At 51.5% G+C, this 11079-nt stretch overlaps 3 protein-coding genes across 3 annotated transcripts; all 3 read left to right on the top strand.

Annotated features, from left to right (window-relative positions):
- The first annotated feature begins 1022 nt into the window (after window positions 1-1022).
- On the top strand, window positions 1023-4504 carry BDW74DRAFT_61577 (Zn(II)2Cys6 transcription factor). Its single transcript, XM_073733300.1, has 7 exons — window positions 1023-1381; window positions 1436-1847; window positions 1900-2122; window positions 2188-2219; window positions 2274-3047; window positions 3103-3810; window positions 3864-4504. The coding sequence occupies exons 1-7, from the start codon at window positions 1260-1262 to the stop codon at window positions 4068-4070; spliced, it is 2478 nt and encodes an 825-aa protein (XP_073581347.1). The 5' UTR covers window positions 1023-1259; the 3' UTR covers window positions 4071-4504.
- Window positions 4505-4645: 141 nt separating this feature from the next.
- Window positions 4646-6070, top strand: BDW74DRAFT_158173 (nucleic acid-binding protein). Its single transcript, XM_073725262.1, has 3 exons — window positions 4646-4681; window positions 4741-5454; window positions 5536-6070. Coding segments are annotated over exons 1-3 (1137 nt in total). The 5' UTR covers window positions 4646-4679; the 3' UTR covers window positions 5957-6070.
- A 262-nt stretch (window positions 6071-6332) lies between these two features.
- BDW74DRAFT_169488 (uncharacterized protein) lies at window positions 6333-10414 on the top strand (the record flags this gene model as incomplete). Its single annotated transcript, XM_073726999.1, has 5 exons — window positions 6333-6497; window positions 6558-8264; window positions 8621-8848; window positions 8904-10365; window positions 10401-10414. The coding sequence occupies 5 exons, from the start codon at window positions 6333-6335 to the stop codon at window positions 10412-10414; spliced, it is 3576 nt and encodes a 1191-aa protein (XP_073581345.1).
- Window positions 10415-11079: the final 665 nt, after the last annotated feature.

Below are 11079 nucleotides of genomic sequence, written 5' to 3'. Positions count from 1 at the left end.
GTGTGGGTGTGAAATGCCGGACAAAACTACTCCACTCCGGAATAGGTACTGTCTATCTATCCCCTTTGTTGGAGTGGGCGTGAGGTGTGACTCAATGATCAAGCAAAGCCACCGCCTAATGCGACTCCTGCAATCGAACTAGCAAATGAAAGATGAGGTTTCGACCGGGATCCGACTAACAAGACGAGACGGTTCAGAGAGCATTTTCAGCCCCCAGGCTAGCGCCTGATTCCTGTGGCATGGTGACGAAGATTGTGGCAGCCTGTGATGGCGCTTGTCGGACATTGATTATCATTGGCGATGATGAGCGTCCAAGATGCGGTCCATGTCTTACCTGATCTTCTTAATCACCCACGAACAAAGAAAGCCCACAGTCGCAGTCAGTCCTAGTCCAAGAATTGGAGTCTGGCAGGCGGAACTGACCAAAAGGGCAGGAGTTGACCGCCTTCGCCTCATGGTGATAACGGAGATAACGTCTTCCTCCTCACTAAGCAGAACCAAACTAGGAAGTCTCAAGACTCACCGTTTGCGGTCCTTCTCTTCTTCTCTGCTGAGACTCTGTCGCCCGTTCGGATTCAACATCAGATACACCAAGATAGCACATGCTTCTTACTTGTTGATCGAGGTTGCGAGCCTGCGAGCCTGCGAGTCAAACTGGCTTTGTCAACGCAACTTTGTACCTCACTATCGTTCGCGATCGATCTTGGCGCTATCGAGCCCGTACTCAGAGACGATTCCCACGGTTTTTTTTTGTCGCACTCTGTTCCTCGCTCTTTATATATAACATTGCTAGCTGATAGCCTAGCACTGATACCACATACCACATCGGCCTCGTCGCCTGCTTCTTTCAAATTGCATTTCAACATCGTACCAGGGAACTGCATCGTCCTCACCCCGCCCTTAGCTGCCCGCCAACACGTATCAGCTGTACTCCAGCTTCTCGCACAACCTGACCGCTGAAATCCTCGAATACATCAAGTTTCCATCATACAAATCTATCTAAGATATCGCTATCGGCGATTGATCTCAGCTATTTGACTGGCAGGCGTGACTGGATATCCTTGCAGCACTCGTCGAACATTGTGCCGTTCGTTGCTTGGCCGGCACCCTCATCGATCCCGTAGGCGCTGGCACTGCAGCTTCGTCTAGAGTGGTGACTGTTCAAGCACACTCAGGATTCTCGGTTGATTATTCTCGGCACTTTCTCAGGCCCAAAGCTGTATATATCCGAATTTCCGTCAAATCACTTTTACTTCATCATGAGCCCAACGCCGCCCTCTACAACCTCTTCAAGTAACGGTCCATCCCCCGAGGGTCAGTACAGAGTCGTTCGAAAACGGAATCGGGTGCCTTTGTCATGCGGCCCTTGTCGGCATCGGAAGTATGCTTAAAACTCCCCTTCCCTACATGCCAGTGGTATCCTAACGTCCAACAGATTGAAATGCAACCGTGCGCACCCCTGTGAGAATTGCGTTAAACGCGGAGATGCCCATTCCTGCACATACGCCCAAACCAATTCTCAAAGGAAGAACTCCGCGAATCAAGCTGCTTCAACCTCCCCAGATGACATGCAGAACAGAATCGACCGGCTGGAGGGTCTTGTACTATCATTGATGACCAATGGGTCACAATCCGAAGGCCCCGCAGCCGCCATGGCAGCAATATCTGGAACGAGCAGTAGCACAGGATCTGGACAGCACGTCCATGATCTGGACATTGACGATGATGCTCCAATTCAGGAGGAAAGCGAAACCGAGCAAGTCACCAAGTCATTTGGTATCATGAAAGTGGATAACAACAAGTCGTATTACATCAGTGATGCACACTGGGCGTCTGTCCTTAGTGAGGTAAGCCGTCATCTTGAAGATCTCAATATCTGCATACTCACCCGTTGCCCAGATATCCGAAGTTAAGAATTACTTCCACACGCATAAGAAGCAATATGAAGAGCAAGCGGAGAAGTTGAAGGCAACTAAACTTCCCACTGACGTTCCTGGCTCTACTCTGCTGTTTGGGGCCATGAAAGTTACCAGCAGAGCCGAAATCATGTCGTCGTTCCCTTCGAAATACACTACAGATATGCTCATAGCGCGGTATTTCAACTGCTACGATCCTGCAACCCGTATGTGCTCAACCGAACCCGTTGATGTTCTACCTTCAACATCGGATGCTAACAATAAGATTCAGACTTCCTTCACGGCCCTACTTTTCAGGCACAGGTAAGCAAGCCCAAGAATTATCCCTTACGAGATTGTCGCTTAATCTGGATTTAGTACAACAAACATTGGGAAGACCCTTCCCAGACCTGCATTGTCTGGATCGGAATGCTGTTTGCCATGATGCGGCTTTCCATGCTGTCGTATTATCGTGAGGGTGATGAACCTCCTGAGTTCAGGGGCAAATCACTAGATATGGCTGGTACATTTCGAAACCTTGTGGCAATGTGTCTCACCTTGGCTGATTATACAAAACCCTATCCGTACCTAATTGAGTGCTTGGCATTCCACCTTCATGGAGATTTTTGTCAAACAAAGGAGGCGGACATCTCGGTTTGGGTTCTCAATGGTGTAATCGTTCGATTGGCGATGAGAATGGGGTACCACCGTGACTCAAAAGCGTTCCCAAACATCACACCTTTCCAAGGCGAAATGCGCCGTAGGGTGTGGTCTTTTGTTCGACAGGCCGATCTTCTCTTTTCCTGCCAGGTTGGGCTGCCTAGTATGATCCGTATGGCGGACAGTGATACTGAGCTTCCGCGCAACCTCTATGATGACGACTTTGACGAAAATTGCAAGGAGCTTCCTCCTTCGCGACCGCCGGGCGAGCCCACACCACTTTCCTACCTCATTACCAAGTCACGACTGGCGAATGTTCTGGGGCAGGCCATTGAGCAGACTGCCTCTCTCCAGAATCCATCATATGATAAAGTTATGGAGATGGACTCGGAGCTTCGCCGAGCGCGCGATATGATACCGGAACACCTTCTTATGCGGCCCTTTGAAGAGTCCCCGCTCGATCCTCTTGTGCTTATTATGTCTCGCTTTTCAGTAAGTTTCCTGTCTTTTAGACGCGACTAGCCTTTTCCCATCTGACGACATGTAGGTGATGAGTGTTTACCACCGAGCGCAATGCGTCCTCCATCGGAAATACCTTCTTCGGGCCCGGGAAAACTCGCGGTTTACACACTCGCGCAGAATATGCATTGACTCAGCCTTGGAGTTATTACGGTTTCAATCGATGCTCCATGTGGAAACGCGGCCGACCGGTCGATTACGCAGTCGACAGAATCGAGTAACAACACTCAGCTCTAGTGATTTCCTGCAAGCCGCAACGATTCTGTGTCTTGATCTCTACCATGGATACAATCTGCCAAGTGCTTCCAGGATATCTTCTGATACCTATGCTTGGGGTAGAGAAAGGCGGGAGGAGATGATGGCTGCTGTGCAACGAAGCAAAGATATTTGGGATGAGCTTCGGGATGAGACAATGGATGCATGGAAAGCAAGCGGCGTTCTTGGTGTGATGCTGACTGGCCTTCAACAGCGAGGCAAGCTTGAGGGCACACCCGTAACTCCGGCGTTCGAGCCTCAAGACGAGAAGCAAAGCGCCGCGATGACTTTGGGGCTGCTCAGTAGTGGAATGGCCCCGATAGGCCAGGGCACAGCGTTCAATGACGCGTCAATGAAATCTACTGAACCTACACTACCTAGTCTAGGGGGTTACGGGGCGCCAGAGGCAACCCCTGGTGCTTCCTCCATATTCAACAACATGTTTGGCCAGATACCCGATATGCAGGTCAATCTTGACTGGGTACGTTTCTCTGCTTGCATTTGCCTTTGGCCTGCAGGACTAACATGGCCTAGGATGCTTGGGACAACTACATCCAAGGCGGGACGCTCGACCCTTCTGGCACCTGGTGGTCTCCCATGGATATACAGCAAACCACTGGTCCTCTGTCACCCCCACAATTAGCAGCGGCGCAGGGAAGCCCTGCGGATAGAATCCGACCCTTACCCCGCACCACAAACTTGTTCCCCAGCAATGGGTATGAGAACGACGGCCCATCATGAACATTGAGATACGTCATATTCAAGGGCTTAATCCAGGTTCGCCCAGAAAGCTGCGGGCTTGCATCTAGCGCAGGCATAAGACGTCAATTTTTATGTACCTATAGTATATGACTTTCCTATACAGTACTGTCTGTTCTAGTGCACTTTCTTGATTTTACTCACTGTTCTATATATTACTCACTCGGAGGACTTGACAGCGTTACGTGATACCTGATATCCCTGATATTTTTTTCGCCGCTATTTGAATTCTCTTTTGTCTGGACCTTGTGGACTTTGTACCAATATACTCTCCATCTCCGCTTCTGGTGTGTATATGATGATTATGACGAGATACAGCAATTCTATGGGGGTGTGGGAATAACTTTAGCGTCGGTTGACGATGGGAAACTTCACTGTATATTTATGAAACAATATATTTCCACTTACATGCTTTATCCATCATTCAGTGCACTCGGCCTAGACCAGACCATGCGGAGCGCCACGGTATCGTTATCAGCACGTGACTATCTTTGTCCGTCGCCATCAACTTTTCATACGATTCTTTTTGACTGGCACTGCGAATCATGGAAAGTCGGAATTGTTTGATGCCTTGAATAGAAAGAAGCAGACATGTGCGATTATTTTACTTCAATGACGTTCCAGAACTCGTGCTTACTTTGATGCAATGCAGGTATTCTGTGCGCCGCGTCGCTTGTCGCCTTCTGGCGTCACCCGCTCCGATAGTCCGATCGAGATTGACGGCAGTCCCGCGCGCTCATCGGCCTGTGATTGCCCGCCGGACATTTCTACACAGCAGATGGACGGCAGGGAAAGCCAGAAGCCCGTTGGGATCGCAAGATGTCGCCGCGCCGAGTAGAACGAAGAATACGGCTACAGCGACGGATACGGGTGGTGCGACTACGATAAAGACACTTACGGATGACTCGCTGGACTCGCCATCTCAAGGGGCTGAGGCAAAGGTGCAAGAAGACGGAGGAGCTGGTGGAGATATGTATTTCGCGGACTCGAATCCAACTACTTCCGTGGACACGAAAAAGCAGCCAGAAGGGCTGGACCAGAGCTCGGCTGTTGATGAAATGCTTGCCAATATAACAAGAATGGCTACGAGAAGTGATGATGAATGGGACGCTGAACAGGACTTCGATATTTCGCAAATCAGGGAAGCAGCCGCTAAAGAAGCTATGGAAGTTGCTCAAGACAAATTTATGACACACAGCGAGAAATTGGAATTGCTGAGGCGATTGCAGTATGAACCCAGGGAAACGGTATTTATTGGGAATCTCTTTTACGATGTCACGGCGGAGGACCTCAGGAAGCAAATGGCCAAGTACGGGGTTGTGGAAATGGTGAACATTATCTACGACAGCCGGGGCATTAGTAAAGGGTGAGTGACTGGCTTACTTTCATGATTCTGGTTGGCTCTCTGGACTTTCGCGGCTAATATTTAACTTTTCTGGTGCTTCAGGTATGGCTACGTACAATTCTCCAACAACGCTGCGGCAAAACGCGCAATTGATGCAATGCACCTGCGAATATTCGAGGGACGCCGTGTGACCGTATACTATGCGCAGACCAACATCAAGAACATCCAGCAGAACAACAAACCCTCAAACACGCTCTATATCGGCAATCTGCCGTTTGAGATGACGGACCGAGACCTTAACGATCTTGTCAAAGACCTAGTCGGTCTGGTCGACGTGAGAGTCACCGTAGATCGCGAGACAGGTACGCTCCGTGGCTACATCCACGCAGAATTCCTTGACATCCAGGCTGCGATGGTCGCACAGGAAAAGCTTGCGCAGCGGAAGCCTTACGGGCGGCGACTGGTGGTGAATTATAGCAGCAATACGAAGACGGGCCAAGGACGTTTTCCTGTTGCTGTTTGATCTGGGCACTTTGGAGTTGGGACGATTATACCTATGCATCTGGATTAGTTGAATGTATTCTTAGCGTATAAACTGTACTATATATTCATGCATATCATCGAAGATACTACTACCTATACCTTCCAGTATACTCTTGACATGCACTCCACGTGACTACTCGGGGGACCTCGGCAGGTTTTGCGTTTCCCGATCGGCTCAAGCGGCGCCGAACCCCACGTTTCAGAGTATTCGGGCTGTCAACTTGAACCTCCAACTTCTCCTCACTCAACTATTCTATCCTTATTAACGATTTCCGTGTATTTTCACGGCTTTCTTTTCGAATCGGTCCTGCTATCCTATTTCTGTGCTGTGACAGTTGTTGCGGCTTTCTCCCAAGATGTCGTTCCTTGGTGGCGCTGAATGTTCCACCGCGGGAAACCCATTGACACAGTTCACGAAGCATGTGCAAGATGACAAGTCCCTTCAGCGAGACCGGCTAGTAGGGCGCAGTCCCGGAATGCAAGAGGGGATGCGCTCACAAATGATGGGAGGTCACGACCAGGTACATGCGCTCTCCCCGGATCTTAACTCTTGAACGCCTGCTTAATAATGTGCTATCTAGATGATGGACGAGTTCGCTCAACAGTCCGTCCAACTCCCGGGCGGCCCCCAGCAACATATGAGGATGGAAATGGAGCAAGTGAGGCAACAACTAGAGCAGATGCACACAACGCCGCGAACGGGCTCCCCGGGGTGGGCTGCGGAGTTCGACCCAGGAGAGCAAGCTCGTATGGAGGCTGCCTTTGCCGGGCCCAAGGGTCCTATGATGAACAACGGATCGGGATTTACACCGGCCGAGTTTGCCCGTTTCCAGCAACAGAGTACGATGAGCGGTCCGCAATCCGCTAGTCCAGTTACCGCCGGCCAGACTCCGATGATGGGTGGTTACCAGCGGCCAATGGGTATGGGGTACATGGGTTACGGCGGGATGGGAATGATGCAGCCTAGTTTTGGCCCTATGGGTATGCAACAGCAACAGCCAGCTGAAGCTACGACACAAGATAAAGGGAAGGGGCGGATGATTGAGCTCGATGACGAGAATTGGGAGGCTCAGTTCAAGGAGATTGAGACCGCAGATCAGGGCAAGCTGGACGATGAGGCCAACGCAGCCATAGAGGCGGAGTTGAATGATCTCGACAGGTCAGTCCCCATCACCAGTACCGATGAAAATCATCATTTTGAGAGCGTATGGGAGAGAGTTCAAGCTGAGACGGCAACGCATAGGAAATTGGCGGAGGATGTCGATTACAATATCGATGACAATCTACACATGGGTGACATGGCTGAATGGGACGGTTTCGACAATCTCAATACTCGGTTCAGAGAGCCCCGGTTGGGCGATTACTCGTTTGAGCAGGAGAATGTCTTCCGCGACGTCACCAATCCGTTTGAAGAGGGTATGAAGATCATGCATGAAGGCGGCAATCTGTCCCTGGCAGCTCTGGCATTTGAGGCCGCGGTGCAGAAAGACCCTCAACATGTGAAGGCTTGGACTATGCTCGGTACTGCCCAGGCCCAGAATGAGAAGGAACTTCCCGCCATCCGGGCGCTGGAGCAGGCTCTTAAGGCCGACCCGAACAATCTCGATGCCCTCATGGGACTTGCTGTGTCCTACACGAACGAAGGGTATGACTCAACAGCTTACCGCACACTCGAGCGCTGGCTCTCCGTCAAATATCCTCAAATCATTAATCCCGATAACCTATCCTCCGATGCCGATATGGGCTTCACGGATCGCCAGATTCTTCATGAACGTGTCACGGACCTCTTTATTCAGGCGGCTCAATTATCGCCGTCGGGAGCGCAAATGGATCCTGATGTTCAGGTTGGCCTGGGAGTGCTCTTCTACTGCGCAGAAGAATATGAGAAGGCTGTAGACTGCTTCACAACGGCTTTGGCAAGCACCGAGTCCGGCACCACGAACCAGAGAGAGCAGCTTCACCTCCTTTGGAACCGCCTCGGAGCCACGCTTGCCAACTCTGGCCGATCAGAGGAGGCTATTGAGGCCTACGAACAAGCTTTGAACATTAACCCTAACTTTGTCCGGGCGCGATACAATCTAGGTGTATCGTGCATCAACATCGGATGCTACCCAGAAGCAGCGCAACACCTACTGGGCGCTTTATCGATGCACCGCGTGGTCGAGGAAGAGGGAAAGGAGCGTGCCCGGGAGATCGTGGGCGGCAAGGACGGCTCCATCAACGAGGCAGAACTCAACCGCATGATTGTTGCGAACCAGAGCACAAACCTCTACGACACCTTGCGACGAGTCTTCAGCCAAATGGGCCGACGGGATCTGGCCGACTCGGTTGAAGCGGGCATGGATGTCAATATGTTCCGAAGGGAATTTGAGTTCTAAGCATGAGGTTATGAATCAGGCTGGGCCTAGATAATATTGGATACCTGTAAATACTAGCGACAGACTCCCATCTAGAATGCACGCTGTTGTGTGAAGCCACTTTGGATGACCTCATCTCTTTGCCTCGGCACTGGAGAGTCCCGCATTCTCTCCGCTCTTTCTCCACTCTCATCATCTAGGCTAGGCTGCCATCATGCTCATGGTCAACTTCAGTCCATGAAATCATCTGAGATATCACAGAAATGGCTGTGAAAACAGGCGCACAGCTCATCGCGCGCACTCTGCGCGACCTCGGGGTCACAGTCATCTTCGGCATTGTCGGCATCCCCGTGGTCGAAATCGCAGAAGAGGCGATCAATCTAGGCATTCGATTCGTGGCATTCCGGAACGAGCAAGCTTGCAGCTATGCAGCCAGTGTTTATGGTTATATGACAGGACGGCCTGGTGTCTGTCTTGTCGTTGGGGGACCTGGAGTCCTCCATGCTTTGGCCGGAGTATGGCTCCCACCTTCGATTACAAGATCATCATTGACGTTTGAATGCCGCATAGATTGGAAATGCCACGGCAAATAACTTCCCTCTCCTCGTGCTTGCTGGCTCAGCCGAGACCATCGCTGTCACAAAGGGCGCTTTCCAGGAACTAGACGCCATCTCTCTCTTGACCCCTCACACCAAGTTCGCTGCGCGCGCCTCATCACTCGACTTCATCCCAAGTGCTGTCAAGAATGCCTATCGGACATGCTGGTATGGTCGGCCGGGGCCCACCTTTATCGATCTACCTGCCGATATCATTCAAGGGAAGCTGGCGCAAGGGTTCGAGATACCGCAGCCAGAGAACCTACTTGTCTCAGCACCGCCTAAAGCGAGCGGTGATCAGGCGTTAATCTTGAAGGCTACCCAGCTGTTGAAGGCTGCTCGTGCACCCCTCATCATTGTTGGCAAGGGCGCAGCGTATGCGCGTGCCGAGTCGGGGATCCGACAGCTGGTCGAACATACGCAAATCCCGTTCTTGCCTACGCCTATGGGCAAGGGAGTCGTACCGGACTCGCATCCTCTGAATGCATCAAGCGCACGAAGTGTCGCATTGAAGAACGCAGACGTCGTTCTTGTCCTCGGTGCACGACTGAACTGGATTCTGCATTTCGGCGAGGCACCGAAGTGGTCGTCCTGCGCGAAGATTATCCAGGTAGACATCTGCGCGGAGGAGATCGGGCGCAACGCCGGGACCTCCGAGCTCGGCATCCTAGGGGATATCAGTCTAGTCGTTGACCAGCTCACGGCATCCCTATCCAACTGGAAGTACTCATCCTCTGCAAAGTTCCCATCGCTCCTCGCCGAATCGGCCAATAAGAATGAAGACAAGGCGGAAAAGGCAGCGCTCAGACAGACGCCCGCCGGCGCGCCACTGACATATCAGCGAGCCTACCACATCATAAAATCGACCCTCAATTCAATGACGCCAGCCGATGATGGCGATATAGTCTATGTCTCCGAAGGCGCCAACACAATGGACATTTCCCGCTCCATCTTCCCGCTATACCACCCGCGCCAGCGTCTCGACGCAGGAACCTACGCCACCATGGGCGTCGGAATGGGCTATATCGTCGCCGCACACGAGGCCTTCAACGCAAATCCGGAAACCAGCACATCGCGCCCCAAGAAAATCGTCGCCTTCGAAGGCGACAGCGCGTTCGGCTTCAGCGCCATGGAGATCGAAACGCTAGCCCGGTACCGCATCCCCGCACTGATCTTTGTCGTGAATAACTCGGGTATCTATCACGGTGATAGTACCTCGGAGGATGCATGGAAGACACTACAAGACCAGACTGTCGCCAACGACACTAAGAAGTCCGAGCCCACGTCTGATGCCAAGGGTACAACCAAGGGCCTGCGCTCGACGAGTCTGCTCTACGAGACGCGGTATGAAATGCTCGCTACGATGTGCGGGGGGAAGGGATACTTTGTTAGAAATGAGGAGGAGCTTGAGAAGGCTACGAGAGAGGGGTTCGCGAGCGATACCGTTACGATTGTGAATGTTATTGTTGAGCCGGGAATTGGTAAGGAGATTGGCTTTGCGTGGCAGAATCAGCCAAAGAAGGGGAAGGCGAAGTTGTAGCGTTCTATTTCTTGAGCCTGTTGGGTCTTGTTCTCTTTGGATATGATTTAGGTGGCTGTTACTTTGGTTGTATGTATACTTACGCCTACTGTTTGTCAGTTCTTCTGCAGTACCTCCCCGCTTTTTACTTCCCATGACTACAGGGTATCGACTCCTGGGCCTTGATGCGTATCGGAAGTATCTTCCGCCTCGTATAATATTCCTTGGGAGGTAAAATGTGGAGTAGACGGTAGAATGCCGTGTATTTGCCGACGTCGGCCGGGTGATATATATTTTGTAACCCGCAACCTGATCTCGCATCATCATACATAATCAGCACGATGATATCCAGTTACTGGGGAGGCCATGGTGTTTATGACACCAAAATAGCGTAGCATAGATGTCATGTGTGGGTACGAAGAACTTGAAATAGGTATATAGAGTAGAGTAGTTGCGCTCTGGACTCCTACCCTAAGCTTCTAAGCCTGCGTCTGAGATCGCAGGGCTGAGCGAGAGCTGGAGAGCCTGAGAGCTTCAGCCTTCATCTCGTGCCTGGATCTACTACCGCATACCGTAACGACAACTTACTAGAACCGGCATTGAAACCAAGCCTTCACTGATTAGTGATTAC

This window comes from Aspergillus multicolor (assembly GCF_047715735.1).
Source record: "Aspergillus multicolor strain CBS 133.54 unplaced genomic scaffold BDW74scaffold_23, whole genome shotgun sequence".
Classification (NCBI taxonomy): Eukaryota; Fungi; Ascomycota; class Eurotiomycetes; order Eurotiales; family Aspergillaceae; genus Aspergillus; species Aspergillus multicolor.
This window is presented reverse-complemented; position numbering and strand designations above follow the sequence as displayed.